This window comes from Pristis pectinata, chromosome 2, assembly GCF_009764475.1.
Source record: "Pristis pectinata isolate sPriPec2 chromosome 2, sPriPec2.1.pri, whole genome shotgun sequence".
In the NCBI taxonomy this organism is placed as follows: domain Eukaryota; kingdom Metazoa; phylum Chordata; class Chondrichthyes; order Rhinopristiformes; family Pristidae; genus Pristis; species Pristis pectinata.
The window spans coordinates 177,935-197,510 of record NC_067406.1 but is presented as its reverse complement, the minus strand read 5'-3'; the positions used below and the strand labels follow the sequence as shown (position 1 = coordinate 197,510).

General features: G+C 44.6%; 1 protein-coding gene across 3 annotated transcripts in view; it reads left to right on the top strand.

The window, feature by feature from the left end:
• fbxo41 (F-box protein 41) overlaps positions 1–19,576 on the top strand; it is a 254,843-nt gene that overhangs the window by 125,308 nt on the left and 109,959 nt on the right. For all 3 annotated transcript variants that reach the window (XM_052044671.1, XM_052044682.1, XM_052044691.1), the window contains exon 6: positions 7,158–7,399. In XM_052044671.1, coding sequence (XP_051900631.1) covers positions 7,158–7,399 — 242 coding nt within the window. The remainder of the gene's footprint in view (positions 1–7,157; positions 7,400–19,576) is intronic.

The following is a 19,576-nucleotide window of genomic DNA, read 5'->3' as shown; positions in this document are numbered from 1 at the left end:
GTCCTGATAAGAATTTATTAGATGTAATTTTTAGTTTGGAACCTTTTCAGGATGGCTCAATATCTAATATTTATGACAGATATTTTGGGCTGTCATAAGGCCAAAGGGCTTGTTTGTGTTGTACTGTTCTAGGTTCTATCTAAACCTACCAGGGCAATCTGGTTAGTGAATCTTGGGTAGGAGATAGAAACGGCCAGTGTGGGGTTGGGAAACAATCAGGTTGGAGGCTGTGGAGGGGAGATCTCCAGAAGCGGTGAGGAACAAGATCCTGGGCTGAAGGGCCTATTTCTGTGCTGTACTGTTCTATGTTCTAAGATAGTGTATGATTGCCTTTTCAAAGACAATTTTGGGCTGAGAAGTGGCAGATGCAGTTCAACCCAGATAAGTGTGAAGTGGTTCATTTTGGTAGGTCAAATATGTTGGCGGAATATAGTATTAATGGTAGGACTCTTGGCAGTGTGGAGGATCAGAGGGATCTTGGGGTCCGAGTCCATAGGACGCTCAAAGTGGCTGTGCAGGTTGACTCTGTGGTTAAGAAGGCATATGATGTATTGTCCTTCATCAATCGGGGAATTGAATTTAGGAGCCGAGAGGTATTGTTGCAGCTATATGGGTCCCTGGTCAGACCCCCATTTGGAGTATTGTACTCAGTTCTGGTTGCCTCACTACAGGAAAGATGTGGAAGCCATAGAGAGGGTGCAGAGGAGATTTACAAGGATGCTGCCTGGAATGCCGAGCATTCCTTATGAAAGCAGGTTTGAGGGAACTCGGCCTTTTCTCCTTAGAGAGACGGAGGATGAGGGGGGACCTGATTGAGGTGTATAAGATGATGAGAAGTATTGATAGGGTAGATAGTCAGAGGCTTTTCCCCAGGGCTGAATTGGTGGCCACAAGAGGATATAGGTTTAAGGTGCTGGGGAGTAGATATAGAGGAGATGTCAGGGGTAAGTTTTTTACCTGGAGAGTGGTGCGTGCGTGGAATGGGCTGCCGGAAACGGTGGTGGAGACTGATACGATAGGGTCTTTCAAGAGACTGTTAGATAGGTACATGGAGCTGAGTAAAATAGAGGGCTATGGGTAAGCCTAGTAATTTCTAAGGTAGGGACATGTTCGGCACAGCTTTGTGGGCCGAAGGGCCTGAATTGTGCTGTGATTGTTCCATGTTCTATGATTACTAGGAATGAGTAAGGTGCCACTAGATAAAATTAAAAACGCTTGGGAACAAGATTTGTAGATGTCAATTTCTAAGGAAACTTGGAATGAAATTTTCAAGTTGGTTAACACTTTGTCATTATGTGCTCGTCATTCTCTCCTTCAATTTAAAGTGGTCCATAGAGTTCACTTGTCTAAAGATAAATTATCCTGTTTTTATTCTGATACATCTCCTTATTATGACAAATGTTATAACGGAGTGGCTTCCTTAATTCACATGTTTTGGACGTGTCAGAGTCTTAAAAAATATTGGACAGAGGTCTTTCATACTTTTTCTGTACTTTTCAAAATAAATTTTAAACTTAATCCTTTGACTACACTATTTAGGATTGTTGGAGAAAAAGATATAACTTTGAAGGCTTCTGATTTACATATTCTGGCTTTTATTTCTCTTATAGTCAGGAGAGCTGTATTGCTTAAATGGAAGCAAGTTACTCCGCCTACTCATGCTCAATGGTTATGGGATGTTATGTCATACTTGAATCTAGAGAAGATTCGCTGTTCAGTTTTTGAATCTAACCAAGACTTTCAAACCATGTGGGGACCTTTTTTGAATTATTTTCAATATCTCTGATTTGGGGACTAAAATGCAGATATTGGCTGACACAGTTATGTTTTTAAAGGTTTTTCCTTGTTGATTTTTCCCATCTAACAGCTTTGGGTTTTGGTAGTGGGAGTAGATATATTTTTATAATAAAATATTTCAATTTTTTTTTCCTTTATTAACTAACTTCTATAGATGGTTATTAAATTAGAGTATTGTAATCTAAGAATGATTTAATACAACGTATTCAGTAGTATTTTTATTCTCTTTGTTGATGCACGTACTCTATTTTTTACATGAATTCAATAAAAATATTGTAAAAGAATAAAGAAAAACACCCTATCGTATCCGCCTCCATCACCGTTGCCGGCAACCTGTTCCACGCACGTCACCACTCTCTGAGTAAAAAAACTTAACCCTGACATCTCCTCTGTACCTACTCCCCAGCACCATTAAACCTTTGTCCTCTTGTGGCAACCATTTCAGCCCTGGGAAAAAGCCTCTGACTATCCACACAATCAATGCCTCTCATCATTTATACACCTCTATCAGGTCCTCCCTCATCCTCTGTCGCTCCAAGGAGAAAAGGCTGAGTTCCCTCAACCTGTTTTCATAAGGCATGCTCCCCAATCCAGGCAGCATCCTTGTAAATCTCCTCTGCAACCCTTTCTATGGATTCCACATCCTTCCTGTAGTAAAACGATAAGAACTCAGCACAGAACTACAAGTGGGGTCTGACCATGGTCCCTTATAGCTGCAACATTACCCTCTCGGCTCCTAAATTCAATTCTATGATTGATGAAGGACAATACACCACATGCCTTCTTAACCACAGAGTCAACCTGTGCAGCTGATTTGAGCATCCTTTGTACTCGGACCCCAAGATCTCTCTGATCCTCTACACTGCTAAGAGTCTTACTATTACTACTATATTCTGCCATTATATTTGACCTACAAAATGAACCACTTCACACTTTACTGGGTTGAACTCCATCTGCCACTTTTCAGCCCAGTTTTTCATCCCATCTATGTCCCACTGTAACCTCTGACAGCCCTCCACACTGTCCACAACACATCCAACCCTTGTGTCATCAGCAAACTTACTAACCATCCCTCCACTTCCTCATCCAGGCCGTTTATAAAGATCACAAAGAGTAAGGGTCCCAGAACAGATCCCTGAGTACACCACTGGTCACCGACCTCCATGCAGAATATGACCCGTCAACAACCACTCTTTGCCTTCCGTGGTCCAGCCAGTTCTGGATCCACAAAGCAATATCCCCTTGGATCCCATGCCTCCTTACTTTCTCAATAAGCCTTGCATGGGGTACCTTATCAAATGCCTTGCTGAAATCCATGTACACTACATCTACTGCTCTTCCTTCATCGAAGTGTTTAGTCACATCCTCAAGAAATTTAGTCAGGCTCGTAAGGCAGGACCTGCCCTTGACAAAGTCATGCTGACTATTCCTAATCATATTATACCTCTCCAAATGTTCATAAATCCTGCCTCTCATGCTCTTCTCCATCAACTTACCAACCACTGAAGTAAGACTTACTGGTCTATAATTTCCTGGGCAATCTCTACTCACTTTCTTGAATAAGGGAACAACATCCGCAACCCTCCAATCCTCCGGAACCTCTCTCGTCTCCATTGATGGTGCAAAGATCATCGTCAGAGGCTTCGCAATCTCCTCCCTCGCCTCCCACAGCAGCCGAGGGTACATCTCATCCGGTCCTGGCGACTTATCCAACGATGCTTTCCAAAAGCTCCAGCACCTCTTTCTTAATATCTACATGCTCAATCTTTTCAGCCTGCTACAAGTCCTCACTACAATCATAGAACCATAGAAAAGTACAGCCCTTCGGCCCACCACCTAAGACTAGATAACCCCCTTTGTCCCACATATCCCTCTATCTTAAATTCCTCCATATGCAGTCACCAAGATCTTTTACCATAGTGAATACTGATGTAAAGTATTCATTAAGTACTTCTGCTATTTATTCCGGATCCATACACACTTTCCCACTGTTACACTTGATAGGTCCTATTCTTTTGTGTCTTATCTTCTTGCTCTTCACGTAGAATGCCATGGGGTTTTCCTTAATCCTGCCTGCCAAGGCCTTCTCATGCCCCTTCTGGCTCTCCTAATTTCCTTCTTAAGCTCCTTCCTGTTAGCCTTATACTCATCAGATCTCTAACATTACCTAGCTCTCTGAACCTTCTGTAGCTTTTCTTTTCCTTTTGACTAGATTTATTACAGCCTTTGTACACCATGGTTCCTGTATCCTATTGTAACTCCCTGTCTCACTGGAACATTCCTATGCAGACTCCACACAAATATCCCCTGATTATTTGCCACATTTCTTCCGTACTTTTCCCTGAGAACATCTGTTCCCAATTAAGCTTCCATTTGCCTGTCTGAGAGCCTCTTAATCCCTTTACTCCAACTAAAACACCTTTCTAATCTGTCTGTTCCTCTCTCCAATGCTATTCTAAAGGAGATAGAATTATCATAATTCTATCTCCTTCACAATAGCTCTCCCACTGAGAGATCTGACACCTGACCAGGTTCATTTCCCAATACCAAATCAAGCACAGCCTCTCTTCTTGTTGGCTTATCTACATATTGTGTCAAGAAACCTTCCTTGAACATATTTAACAAACTCCACCCCAATCTGAACTCCTTGCTGTATGGAGATGCCTATCGATATAATCTAGTTAGGAGGAAGAAGGCAGCATACATAAGGTGTAGGCAGCAAGGGTCAGATAGGGCTCATGAGGAATGTAGGGTAGCAAGGAAGGAACTTAAGAAGGGAATGAGGAGAGCAAGAAGGGGACATGAAAAGGCCTTGGCGAGTATGGTTAAGGAAAATCCCAAGGCAATTTTTTCACACGTGAAGAACAGAAGGATGACGAGAGTGAAGGAAGGACCAATTTGAGACAAAGGTGGAAAGATGTGCCTGGAAGCTGTGGAAGTGGGTGAGGTCCTCAATGAATACTGACCCTCCTAATCAGACCTGGTCTGTCGAAATGCTGGCAGGTATGAACCCCCAGATCCGTCTGCTCCTCCACACTACCCTGAATCCTGCCATTAACTTTGTACTCTGCCTCGGAGTTTGTCCTTCCAAAGTGTACCACCTCACACTTTTCCGGATTGAACTCCATCTGCCATTTCTTAGCCCAGCTCTGCATCCTATCAATGCAGTCTTCGACAATCCTCCACACTATCCACAACACCACCAACCTTTGTGTCATTTGCAAACTTGCCAACCCATCCTTCTACCCACTCATCCAAGTCATTAATAAAAGTCACAAATATCAGAGGTCCCAGAACCGATCCCTGTGGGACACCACTAGTCACAGCCCTCCAATCTGAATGCACTCCCTCCACCACAACCCTCTGCTTTCCCTGGATCCCATGCCCTCTGACCTTCTGAAGAAGCCTACCATGTGGAACCTTGTCAAATGCCTTACTAAAATCCACGTGGACCACATCTACTGCACTACCCTCATCAGTCTGTCTGGTCACCTCCTCAAGAACACTATCAAGTTTGTGAGACATGATCTGCCCTTCACAAAGCTGTGCTGGCTGTCCCTGATCAGACCATGATTCTCCAAATGCCCATAGATTCTATCTCTTAGAGTCTTTTCCAACAGCTTGCCCATCACAGATGTAAGACTCACGGGTCTGTAATTCCCTGGACTATCTCTACTACCTTTTTTTGAATAAGGGGACAATATTTGCCACCCTCCAATCCTCTGGTACCATACTCAAAGATCCTAGCCAAAGGGTCAGCAATCTCCTCCCTCGCCTTGTGGAGCAGCCTGGGGAATATTTCGTCAGGCCCCGGGGGACTTATCTGTCCTAATATTTCTAACAGCTCCAACACATGCTCTCTCTTGATATCAACATGCTCTCGAACATTACCCTTACCAACACTGTCCTCAGCATCATCAAGACCCCTCTCCTTCGTGAATACTGATGAGAAGTGTTCATTGAGGACCTCACCCACTTCCACAGCCTCCAGGCATATCTTCCTACCTTTATTCCTAATCGGTCCTACGTTTACTCCCGTCATCCTTCTGCTCTTCACATGTGAAAAATGGGGAACCTTGTGAAGCACCTTACCAAGTGCCCTCCTTCTTCAGAAAGCAGGGATTTTCCCCCCTTTTGTTATTGATGGAGCGCTCACCCGCATCTCCTCTATTTCCCACAGAACAAGGATAGAGTTCCCCTGGCCCTCACCTATCACCCTACCTGCTTACGCATCCAGCATATCATTCTTTGCAACACCCGCCAGCCACAATGTGATCCACTACCAATCACATCTTCCCCTCCCATCCCCTTCCACTTTCCACAGCGATTGACTCCCTGGTCTGCTTATGCCTTCCACCTCAGGCACTCTCCTTTGCCACTGTAGGAGGTGTAATACCTTTCCCTACGCCTTCTTGCCCGCCACCATCCAGGACCCTAGACAGCCCTTCCAGGTGAGGCAGTCATTGACATGCACATTCTCTGGCATTGATTGCACCTAGTGCTCCTGACGTGGCCTCCTCTGCATCGTGAGACTGAAAGCAGACTGGGCAACATTATCGCCGAGCACCTTCGCTCTGTCCACCGTAGCCGTCTGGATCTCCTGGTTGCCAACTATTTTAATTCTTCTCCGCATTCGCACACCATCATGTCTGTCCTCGGCCTCCTCTACTGCCACGATGAGGCTAAATGCGAACTAGAAGAACATCGCTTTATGTTCTACTTGTGTATTCTACAACCCACGGCATGAGCATTGAATTCTCCAACTTCCAGTTAACTGTTCCCCCCTCTGTCCCTTTTCGCTCTCCTCCTTATCTACCTGGCCCCTTCCACTGTCTTTGCCCCCTCCTCCACCCACTCCATCTGCCCATCACCCTCACACTCCTTCCACTGGTTCTCCTCCCCACTGTTTCCCATCTGCCCTCCCCACCCTCCCTTTATTCCAGGCTTCACCTTCCTCTCCTGTCAGATTCCATCATCTTCAACCCCTTGTCACTTCCACCCATCACTTCCCAGCTTCTGCTCCCTCATCTGTTCATCACCCCCCTCTCACCTGGATCCACCTATCACTTCCCAGCTTCTGCTCCCTCATCTGTTCATCGCCCCCCTCTCACCTGGATCCACCTATCACCTGCCAGCTCTTGACCACCCTTTCCATCCTGCCCTATTTCTTTCAGTCCTGGTGAAAGGTTCTGACCCGAAACATTGATTGTCCATTTCCCTCCATAGATGCTGCCTGATCTGCTGAGTTCCTACAGCCTTTTGTGTGTTTGTTCATTGTATAACATTGATTCATAGATTTACTCATATTCTTTGAACTATGAAGCTTACTTCTTATGTGTCTTTCTTTGATTTGTCCATAGGTAATGCCAAATCAGTTAGTTACAAAACAGCCAAACATCAGAAGGGCAGCCCCTCACGATCAAATGAAGTCATCAGTCCTGAGGTGTTGAAGATGCGAGCAGCACTATTTTGTATTTTCACATACCTGGACACCAAGACATTATTGCAAACAGCTGAAGTCTGTCGGGACTGGAAATATGTGGCTAGGCATCCTGCAGTTTGGACCAGGGTTCTGTTGGAGAATGCCAGAGTGTCCTCCAAGGTATTAAGTGTATAAACTTACATCATGCTTCTATCCTGAGTATGTGAGAGTATAATGTAGCAGTCCTGTTATGAAGGATTGTAATGGTTTGTTAAATATTAGTTATAGAGTCATACAGCATGGAAACGAGCCCTTCAGCCTAACTTGTCCATGCTGACCAAGATTATGTTATTGTATTTGGGTAGGAGCAATTATTTGGTCTAGAGGGAGTGTCAGTCATAAGCCTTACTATTGAATTGAGTCTTTGTGACCACCCAGACTACTGAGGTGAATTTTGATGAGCAAAGTCATAGAATCATAGAAACATACAGCTTATGGCCCATAAGACTATAAGACCATAAGACAAATGAGCAGAAGTCAGCCATTCGGCCCATTGAGTCTGCTCCACCATTCTGTCATGAGCTGATCCATTCTTCCATTTAGCCCCATTCCCCCGCCTTCTCACCATAACCTTTGATGCCCTGGCTACTCAGATACTTATCAATCTCTGCCTCAAATACACCCAATGACTTTGCCTCCACAGCCCCCATGGAACACATTCCACAGATTTGCCACTCTCTGGCTAAGAAATTTCTCTGCATCTCTGTTATGAATGGGTGCCCTTCAATCCTGAAGTCGTGCCCTCTTGTACTAGACTCCCCTACCATAGGAAACAACTTTGCCACATCTACTCTGTCCAGGCCTGTTAACATTTGAAATGTTTCTATGAGGTCCCCCCTCATTCTTCTGAACTCCAAGGAGTACAGCCCAAGCGCTGTCAAATGTTCTTCATATGTTAACCCTCTCATTCCTGGAATCATTCTCATGAATCTCCTCTGAACCCTCTCCAACAAGCCCAAAACTGCACACAGTACTCCAAGTGAGGTCTTACCAATGCCTTATACAGCCTCAACATCACATCCCTGCTCTTATATTCTATTCCTCTAGAAATGAATGCCAACATTGCATTCGCCTTCTTCACCACCAACTCAACCTGGAGGTTAACTTTTAGGGTATCCTGCATGAGGATTTTCTCCCCACTTAAACATTAGTCTGCCTGTTTATTTCTACTACCAAAGTGCATGACCATACGCTTTCCAACATTGTATTTCATTCGCCACTTCTTTGCCCATTCTCCTAGTCTATCCAAGCCTCTCTGCAGACTCTCCGTTTCCTCAACACTACCTGCCCCTCCACCTATCTTTGTATCATCGGCAAACTTAGCCACAAAGCCATTTATTCCATAATCCAAATCGTTGATATCCAACATAAAAAGAAGCGGCCCCAACACGGACCCCTGCAGAACACCACTGGTAACCAGCAGCCAACCAGAATGGGATCCCTTTATTCCCACTCTCTGTTTCCTGCCAATCAGCCAATGCTCTATCCATGCTCATAACTTTCCTGTAATTCCATGGGCTCTTATCTTGTTTAGCAGCCTCATGTGCGGCACCTTGTCAAAGGCCTTCTGAAAATCCAAATACACAACATCCACTGCATCTCCTTTGTCTAGCCTGCTTGTAATTTCCTCAAAAAATTGCAATAGGTTTGTCGGGCAGGATTTTCCTTTAAGGAAACCATGCCGAGTTTAGCCTATCTTGTCATATGCCTCCAGGTACACCGTAACCTCATCCTTGACAATCAACTCCAACAACTTCCCAACCACCGACGTCAGGCTAACAGGTCTATAATTCCCTTTTTGCTGCCTCGCACCCTTCTTAATAACGGAGTGACATTTGCAATTTTCCAGTCCTCCAGAACCATGCCAGAATCTATTGATTCTTGAAAGATCATTACTAAAGCTTCCACACTCTCTACAGCTACTTCCTTCAGAACACAAGGATGCATTTCATCTGGTCCGGGAGATTTATTTCCCCTTAGGCCATTTAGCTTCCTGAGTATCTTCTCTGTTGTAATTGTGACTGCACACACTTCTCTTCCCTGACACCCCTGAGTGACTGGTATACTGCTGACGTCAGTGAAGACTGATGCAAAATACTCATTCAGTTCCTCCTTGTCTCCCATTACAATTTCTCCAGCGTCGTTTTCTATCGGTCCTATATCTACTCTCGCCTGTCTTTTACACTTTATATACTTGAAAAAGCTTTTAGTATCCTCTTTGATATTATTTGCTCACTTCCTTTCATAGTTCATCTTTTCCTTCCTGATGACCTTCTTAGTTGCTTTTTGTAAGTTTTTAAAAGCTTCCCAATCCTCTATTTTCCCACTAATTTTTGCTTCTTGTATGCCCTCTCCTTTGCTTTTACTTTGGCTTTGACTTCTCTTGTCAGCCACGGTTGTGTCCTTTTCCCATTCGAAAATTTCTTTTTTTTGGAATATATCTGTCTTGCACTTTCCTCACTTCTCACAGAAACTCCAGCCATTTCTGCTCTGCTATCCTTCCCGCTAGTGTCTCTTTCCAGTCAACTTTGGCCAGTTCCTCTCTCATGCTACTGTAATTTCCTTTACTCCACTGAAATACCGACACATCGGATTTCAGCTTCTCCTTCTCAAATTTCAAAGTGAACTCATCATGTTGTGATCACTGCCTCCTAAGTGTTCCTTCACCTTAAGCTCTCTAATCACCTCTGGTTCATTACACAATACCCAATCCAGTACAACTGATCCCCTAGTGGGCTCAACAACAAGCTGTTCTAAAAAGCCATCTCGTAGACATTCTACAAATTCTCTCTCTTGAGATCCAGTACCAACCTGATTTTCCCAATCCACTCGCATGTTAAAATTCCCCACGATTATCATAACATTGCCCTTCTGACAAGCCTTTTCTATTTCCTGTTGTAATTTGTAGTCCACATCATGGCCGCTGTTTGGAGGCCTGTATATAACTGCCATCAGTGTCCTTTTACACTTGCGATTTCTTAACTCATCCCATAAAGATCCTATACCTTCCGATCCTACGTCACCTCTTCCTAATGATTTAATATTATTTCTTACCAGCAAAGCCACGCCACCCTCTCTGCTACCTGCCTATCCTTCCAATACACCATGTATACTTGGATGTTCATTTCCCAAAGACATCCATACTTTAGCCACGTCTCAGTGATGGCCACAACATCATACCTGCCAATCTGTAGCTGTATTTCAAGATCATCCACTTTATTTCTTATGCTGTGTGCATTTAAGTATAATACTTTAAGTCCAGTATTTGGTACATTTGGCTTTGATTGCACTGGAACTCTATTGCACTGCAACTCATCCCACTGGTTGCAAATTTGCCCCATCACCTGCCTGTCCTTCCTGTCCTCTTTACTGCGCGCTATCTTTGATTTATTACTGTTTTCCCCTTCCTCAGCCCTATCACTCCGGTTCCCATCCCTCTGCCAGATTAGTTTAAACCCTCCCTAACAGCTCTATTAAACCTGCCCACTAGGATATTGGTCCCCTTCGGGTTCAGGTGTAACCCATCCTTTCTGTACAGGTCATACTTCCCCCAGAGAGATCCCATTGATCCAAGAATCTGAAGCCCACACCCTGCACCAGTCTCTCAGCCGCGCATTCATCTGCCTGATCCTGCAATTCTTGCCTCGCTAGCACGTGGCACAGGCAGCAATCCTGAGCAATCCCACCTCATTCAGGCTGACCATAATGCCTATCTACGCTAATCCCATTTGCCATCATTAGGCCCATATCCCTCTATGCCTTTCCTGTCCATTTACCTGTCCAAATGCTTTTTAAACATTGTAATAGTATCTGCCTCCACTATCGCTGTCAGCTCATTCCAGATATTCACCACCCGCTGTGTAAAAAACTTATCTCTCAGTTCTCCTTTAAATTTCTTTTCTCTCACCATAAATCTGTGCTCTCTAGTTCTAAACTATGGGAAAAGGTAGGAAGTGTGGTCATTTGGAATTGCTCAGAATCTGGATGTCAGATTTTGAGCAAAACCTGGAATCATAGAACACAGAAACAGGCCCTTTGGCCACCATGTCTGTGCCAATCACCATACTCATCTGTACTGATCCCATTTACCAGCAATTGGCCTGAGGCCTATTATGCCCTGGCATTTCAAGTGCCTTTCTAGATGTTTATTAAATGCTGTGAAAGTACCTGCCTCCACAGCTCACTCAAACAGTACGTTCCAGATTCCGACTACTCTCTGGATGAAAAAAATCTTCCCCATTTCCCCTCTAAACTGCTTATAGAGTCCTAGAATCATAGAGCATGGAAAGGCCTTTCAGCCCAACTGGTGCATGCCAACCAAATTCCCATTTAAGCTAGTCCCAGTTGCCCACACGGCCCATATCATTCTAAGTCTTTGCAATCGTATACCTGTCCACGTATCTTTTAAATGTTGTTAATGTACCTGCCTCAACCACTTCCTCTGGCAGCCCATTCTATATACTGACCAGCCTCTGGGTGAAAAAAATTGCCCCTCAGAGTCCTATTAAATCACTTCCATCTTAAACCTGTGTCCTCTAATTCTTAATTCCCCAACCCTGGGAAAAAGACTGTGCACATTCACCCTGTCTGTGCTCCTCATGATTTTATACACCTTTGTAAGATCACCCCTCACCTCTCCTGTGCTCCAATGAATAAAGTCCCATCCTTCTCAACCTCCCTCCATAACTCAGTTCTTCGAATCCAGGCAAGATCCTCATAAATCTCCTCTGGACTCTTTCCACAATCTGTTTGTAAGACAAGTTTTTCACTGTACCTCAGTACAAGTGACAATAATAAACCAATACCAATACCAACTTAATGGCATCTTTCCTATAGCAGGGCGACCAAAACTGAACACAATATTCCAAATGCGGCCTCACCAACATCTCATACAACTGCAACATAACATCCCAACTTCTATACCCAGTGCCCTGACTGATGAAGGCCAGTGTGCCAAACACCTTCTTCACCACCCTGTCTGCCTGTGACTCCAGATAAGTGCACAGCATGTTTCAGGAGGTAGTCATCCCATGGCTTAAGTATCTGCAGGCAGAAAGGTAACAGCATAACAGGATGACTGGATAGGTAGTGCAACGATTCTCTGTGTTTTATGTTCTCTAAAATGTATTCACCTCTGAAGGTGGTGGTTCTTCAGGAGACTACAGCTAGAACCAAGTGCATGTGATCATCTGATTCAGTTGTTAAGGATGGGGATGAAAAAGGGAAGAGAGATACATCCCATAGAGATACAACACAGAGTTGTTATGTGGCTTCATAGGTGTCATGGGTATGGTTGTCACCGAGAGACACAGACCATTCTAATGGGGCATAGTAACCTACCAGAGGCCATGTTCCATGTTGATACCAATGAGACGGGCAGAAAGAAGAATGAGGTCCCACTGGCAGATTGTGGAGCTAGGAATGAGATTTACAAAGCAGATCTTCAAAGGCAGTGGTCTCCCAATTGCTCACAGTGCCATTGCCTGCAAGTATAAAAATAGGAGAATACCACAAATGTAGTTGTGACTGAAGAGATTATGCATGACCAAGGATTTGAGATTTCTGGATAAATCAAAACCAAAGTCGAGTTTATTGTCATATGCTCAAGTACATGTATGCACAGGCACAATGAAAAACTTACTTACTGCAGCATCACAGGCATATTATAAGCAGCATTCACAAGAAGAACATAAATTAAACTGGTAAGTTTTTTTTAGAAACACAAAGTGGTGGGGGGCCTGGAATGGTGGTAGAGTCAGGTAGCACAGGAGCGTTCTTAGATAGGCACATGAATATGCAGAGGACAGAGGGATATGGTCAATGTGCGGGGAGGAGGGATTAGATTATTTAAGAGTCATTGGTTTAATTAGTTTGGTACAACATCATGGGCCGAAGGGCCTGTCCTGTGCTGTTAGAGTACTAAAGCACAGAAACAGGCCCTTCGGCCTATCTAGTCCATGCCGACCTGATCTTCTGTCCAGTCCCGTCTACTTGCACCCGGACCATATCCCTCCAAACCCCTTCCATCCATGCACCTATCCAAACCTCTCTTAAATGTTACATTTGAATCCGCATCTACCACTTCTGCTGGCAGCTCGTTCCACACTCGCACCACCCTCTGAGTGAAGAAGTTCTCCCTCAGATTCCCCTTAAATATTTCACCTTTCACCCTAAACCTATGTCCGCTAGTTCTAGTTGCACCCAACCTTAGAGGAAAAAGCCTGCATGCATTCAACCTGCCTATACCCCTCATAATTTTGTATACCTCTATAAGATCCCTCATTCTCCTGCGTTTCAGGGAATAGAGTTCTATATTAAACAAATTATACACAATATTTATAAGAAAGAATCAGAATCAGATTTATTATCACTGACATATGTTGTGAAATGTGTTGTTTTGCAGCAGCAGTACAGTGCAAGACATAAAGACATAAAATTACTGTAAATTACAAAAATAAATAGTGCAAAAGAGGATTAACAAGGTAGTGTACATGGGTTCATGGACCATTCAGAAGTCTGATGGTGGAGGGGAAGAAACATTGAGTGTGGGTCTTCAGGCTCCTGTACCTTCTCCCCAAGGGTAGTAACGTGAAGAGGCCATGTCCCAGGTGGTGAGGGTCCTTAATGATGGATGCTGACTTCTTGAGGCACCACCTCTTGAAGATGTCCTCGATGGTGGGGTGGTTGTGCCTGTGATGGAACTGGCTGAATCTATAACCCTCTGCAGCCTCTTTCAATCCTGCACATTGGAGCCTCCATACCAGGCGGTGATCCAACCAGTCAGAATCCACCGTACACCTGTAGAAATTTGCAAGAGTCTTTGGTGACATACCAAATCTTCTCAAACTCCCAATGAAGTAGAGTCGCTGGCATGCCCTCTTCATGATTGCATCAATGTGTTGAGCCCAAGATAGATCCTGTGAGATGTTGACGTCCAGGAATTTAAAGCTGCTCACCCTTTCCACTGCTGACCCTCAATGAAGACTGTGTGTTCTCCCAACTTCCCCTTCCTGAAGTCCATCATCAATTCCTTGTTTGACAAAAGAAACAAAGTCTATTTTAGTGTAAAGTAATTGGCATTGGTTTTGGGCAATGGGATGCATTTCAGTGGGGCCAAAACCAAAATCCTTGCAAGAATATTTGCTATTGCACCAGGGGAGAGTTCAAGCTAGCTTAGCAGAAGAGGAACCTGAAGGTAGTTACAGAAGGAAGAGGCACCAGATTGGGAGTGGAAGATGGGTTTAGTTCGTGAATTTGGTAGGCAGAGAAAATAATGGCTGGGAAAAAGAAACCGAAGATGTCTGATAGTCTTTATACTTTACTGCAAGGAATCTTTGATCAGCACATGGGAATATGAAGTTGTTGCAGTCACAGAGACGTGATTGAAAGAAGGGCAGGGGTGGCAACTCAACATTTCTCAAGACGCAGAAACTTCAGGCATGACAGTGGAGTAAGTAAAAGAGGTAAGGGCATTGCAATAGTGATTAAAAAGATCACCACTTCAGTAATGAGGAAAGTTGTCCAAGCAGAGTCTTCAAGTGATGCCATATGGTAGAGCTTTGAATTAAAATTAATGTTGATGCGTGGCTGAGGAGTTGGTGCAGGAGGGAAGGTTTTAGATTTTTGGATCATTGGGATCTCTTCTGGGGAAGGTGGGACTTCTTCAGAAAGGACGGGTTACACCTGAACCCAAGGGGGGCCAATATCCCTGCAGGTACGTTTGCTAGGGTGTTTGCGAGGGGGGTGGGAACCAGAGGGGTAGGTCAGAGGAAGAAGTGGATATGGAAAAGTCAGATCTAACATGTAGAGATGCTTTGAGGAAGGAGAAGCAGAGTATAGGGTATAAAAGTAGAAAAGTGGATGGGCTAAAGTGCATTTACTTAAATGCAAGAAGTATCAGGAATAAGGGTGACGAACTGAGAGCTTGGATAAGTACATGGGACTGTGATATTGTGGCTCTTGCAGAGACTTGGCTGTCACCAGGGCAGGGATGGATATTGAATATTCCTGGATTTCAGTGTTTCAAAAGGGATAGGGAGGGGGGGAGAAGAGGAGGAGAGGTGGTGTTACTGGTCAGGGATACTATTACAGCTGCAGAAAGGGTGGATAATGTAGAAGGATCCTCTCTAGAGTCAGTATGGGTGGAAGTTAGGAACAAGGAAAGAGCAGTTACTCTACTGGGAGTATTCTTTTTGCCCCCAGGTAGCAGCAGGGATACTGAGGAGCAGATTGGGAGGCAGATTTTGGAAAGGTGCAAGAATATCAGGGTTGTTATCATGGGAGACTTCAACTTCCCAAATATTGATTGGCACCTACTTAGTGCCAAAGGTTCAGATGGTGCAGAGTTTGTTAAAAATGTCCAGGACGGATTCCTGTCACAGTATGTTGACAGGCCTACTAGAGGGAATGCCATATTAGATCTAGCATTAGGTAATGAACCAGGTCAGGTGACTGATCACTCAGTGGGTGAGCATTTGGGGAACAGTGACCACTGCTCCCTAACCTTTAGCATTGTCATGGACAAGGATAGGAGCAAAGAGGACAGGAAAATATTTAATTGGGGAAGGGCAAATTATGAGGCTTATAAGGCTAGAACTTGAGAGTGTAAATTGGGATGACATTTCTGAAGGGAAGTATACTATGGAGATGTGGTCGTTGTTCAGGGATCTCTTGCAGGATGTTAGGGATAAATTTGTCCTGGTGAGGCAGAGAAGGAATGGCAGGGTGAAGGAACCATGGGTGACAAGAGAGGTGGAACAACTAGTTAGGAAGAAGAAGGCAGTATACATAAGGTGTAGGCAGCAGGGATCAGATAGGGCTCGTGAGGAATATAGAGTAGCAAGGAAGGAACTTAAGAAGGGGCTGAGGAGAGCAAGAAGGGGACATGAAAAGGCTTTGATGAGTAGGGATAAGGAGAATCCCAAAGCTTTTTTCACATACGTGAAGAGCAGAAGGATATGAGAGTAAAGGTAGGGCTGATTAGAGACAAAGGTGGGAAGATGTGCCTGGAAGCCTGTTGAAGTGGGTGAGGTTCTCAATGAATACTTCCCTTCAGTATTCACCAAGAGAGAGGCCTTGATACCGCTGAGGACAGTGTTGGTAAGATTAATGTTCTGGAGCATGTAGATATCGAGAGAGAGGACGTGTTGGAGCTGTTAGAAAATATTAGGACAGATAAGTCCCCGGGGCCTGACGGAATATTCCCCAGGCTGCTCCACGCGGCGAGGGAGGAGATTGCTGAACCGTTGGCTAGGATCTTTGAGTCCTCGTTGTCCACGGGGATGGTACCGGAGGATTGGAGGGTGGCAAGTGTTGTCCCCTTATTCAAAAAAGGTAGTAGGGATAGTCCAGGGTATTACAGACTAGTGAGCCTTACGTCTTTGGTGGGCAAGCTGTTGGAAAGGATTCTAAGAGATAGGATCTATGAGCATTTGGAGAATCATGGGCTGATTAGGGACAGCCGGCATGACTTTGTGAAGGGAAGATCATGTCTCACAAGCCTGATAGGGTTCTTTGACCAGGAAGATTGATGAGGGTAGTTCAGTACATGTGGTCTACATGGATTTTAATAATGTGTTTGACAAGGTTCCACATGGTAGGCTCCTTCAAGTCAGAGGGCACGGGATCCAGGGAGGCTTGGCCGTGTGGATTCAGAATAGGCTTGGCTGTAGAAAGCAGAGGGTTGTGGTGGAGGGAGTGCATTCAGATTGGAGGGCTGTGACTAGTGGTGTCCCACAAGGATCGGTTCTGGGACCTATACTTTTCATGATTTTTATTAATGACTTGGATGAGGGGGTAGAAGGGTGAGTTAGCAAGATTGCAGACGACACAAAGGTCAGTGGTGTTGTGGACAGTGTGGAGGGCTGTCGAAGATTGCAGAGGGACATTGATAGGATGCAGAGCTGGGCTAAGAAGTGGCAGATGGAGTTCAATCCAGAGAAGTGTGAGGTGGTACACTTTGGAAGGACAAACTCCATGGCGGACTACAAGGTTTATGGCAGGATTCTGGGCAGTGTGGAGGAGCAGAGGGATCGGGGGGTTCATATCCACAGATCACTGAAAGTTGCCTCACAGGTGGATAGGGTAGTTAAGAAAGCTTATGGGATGTTAGCTTTCATAAGTCGTGGGATCGAGTTTAAGAGCCACGAGGTAATGATGCAGCTCTACAAAACTCTGGTTAGACCACACTTGGAGTACTGTGTCCAGTTCTGGTCACCTCATTATAGGAAGGATGTGGAAGCGTTGGAAAGGGTGCAGAGGGGATTTACCAGGATGCTGCCTGGATTGGAGGGTATGCATTATGAGGAGAGACTAAGAGAGCTAGGGCTTTACTCTTTGGAGAGAAGGAGGATGAGAGGAGACATGATGGAGGTATACAAAATATTGAGAGGAATAGATAGAGTGGACAGCCAGCGCCTCTTTGCCAGGGCACCAATGCTCAATACAAGAGGGCATGGCTTTAAAGTAATGGGTGGGAAGTTCAAGGGAGATATCAGAGGGAGGTTTTTCACCCAGAGAGTGGTTGGTGCATGGAATGCACTCCCTGGGATAGTGGTGGAGGCAGAAACGTTGGTCAAGTTCAAGAGATTGTTAGATAAGCATATGGAGGAATTTAAAATGGGGGGATATGTGGGGAGGAAGGGGTTAGATTGTCTTAGGCGTGGTTTAAAGGTCAGCTGTATTGTGCTGTATTGTTCCATGGTTAAATAAAAAGTGCTTACCTTGTTAGGGTTATATTATGGGCATAGCGAACAGTCAAAGGGAGACCAGTGGAACAGATACAAAGGCAATCACAGAGTGGTGTAAGAGCAAGAGGGTTACAGTGATAGACTTCAACTTCCCCAATATTAATTGTGATTGCCTTAATGTGATTGGTTTATCATAAATGAGTACATGGGACTGGGATATTATAGCTATCACAGAAACATGGCTGATGAAGGAACAGGACTGGCAGCTTAATGCTGTGGGACACAGACACTGTAGGAAAGTAGAGGTGGAGGTAAAAGAGGAGGGGGGTTGTGTTTTTGATGAGGGAGAACATCACGGCAGTACCTAGAGTGAGGCAATATGGCTGGAATGAGAAATAAGATAATGGTGATCTCTTTGATAGGATCCTCTAATTTCTGCTGACCCCCAACTAGTCAGCAGAAATTAGAGGAACAAATATGTAGGATATCACAGATATCTGTAAGAATAAGGTTGTAATAGTAGGCGATTTTAGCTTTTCAAACATCGACTGGGACTGCTTGAATAAGGGAGGCATTTATTAAATGGGACTGATGGGCTAAAATGTGTTTATTTCAATGCAAGAAGTATTATAGGTAAGGCAGATAAACTTACTGGATCAATACATGGAACTATGATATTGTGGCCATTACAGAGACTTGGTTGAGAGAGGAACAGGACTGGCAGCTCCACATTTCAGGGTTTTGATGTTTCAGATGTGATAGAGAGGGATGTTAAAAAGAGGTGGAGGAGATGTATTACTAATCAGGGAGAATGTCACAGCTCCATTCAGAGAGGACATACTGGAGGGCTTATCCACAAAGTCAATATGGGTAGCGTTCAAAGGTAAAGAAAGGTGCAATCATAGATCAGCTGCAGTTAGGGGAGGAGAAATGGCAGATGGAGCTAATCTGTGAGGTGTTGTGCTATGGGAGATCAAATGTAAGGAGAAAGTATACAGTAAATGGCAGGAACCTCAACAGCATTGATGTACAGAGGAATCTTTGGGTCCAAGTCCATAGCTCCCTGAAAGTGGCAACTATCTGGATGTATCACGGCTTGGTAGGGCAACTGCTTTGCCCAGAACCACAAGAAACTGCAGAGACTTGTGGACACAGCCCAGCGCATCACGGACACCATCCTCCCCTCCTTGGACTCTTGTCTTTACCTCTCATTGTGTTGGTGAAGCAGCCAGCATAATCAAAGACCCCACCCATCAGGGACATTCTCTCTTCTCTCCTCTTCCATCGGGTAGAAGATACAGGTGCCTGAGGGCATGTACCACCAGACTTAAGGACAGCAAGTGACAATAATAAACCAATACCAACACAAGAGACAACAAGCAGACAAATGAAACTAGCTTAGATGGGAATCTTGGTTGGCATCGACCAGTTGGGCCAAATGCTCCATCTGTGACAAGTAGATAGGGTAGTAAAGAAGGCGTGTGGCATGCTTGCCTTCATCGGTTGGGGCATTGAGTAGAATCAGGAAGACATTTTGCAGCTGTATAAAACTTTGGTTCAGCCGCATTTGAGGTATTGTGTGCAGTTCTAGTCGCCCCATTACAGGAAG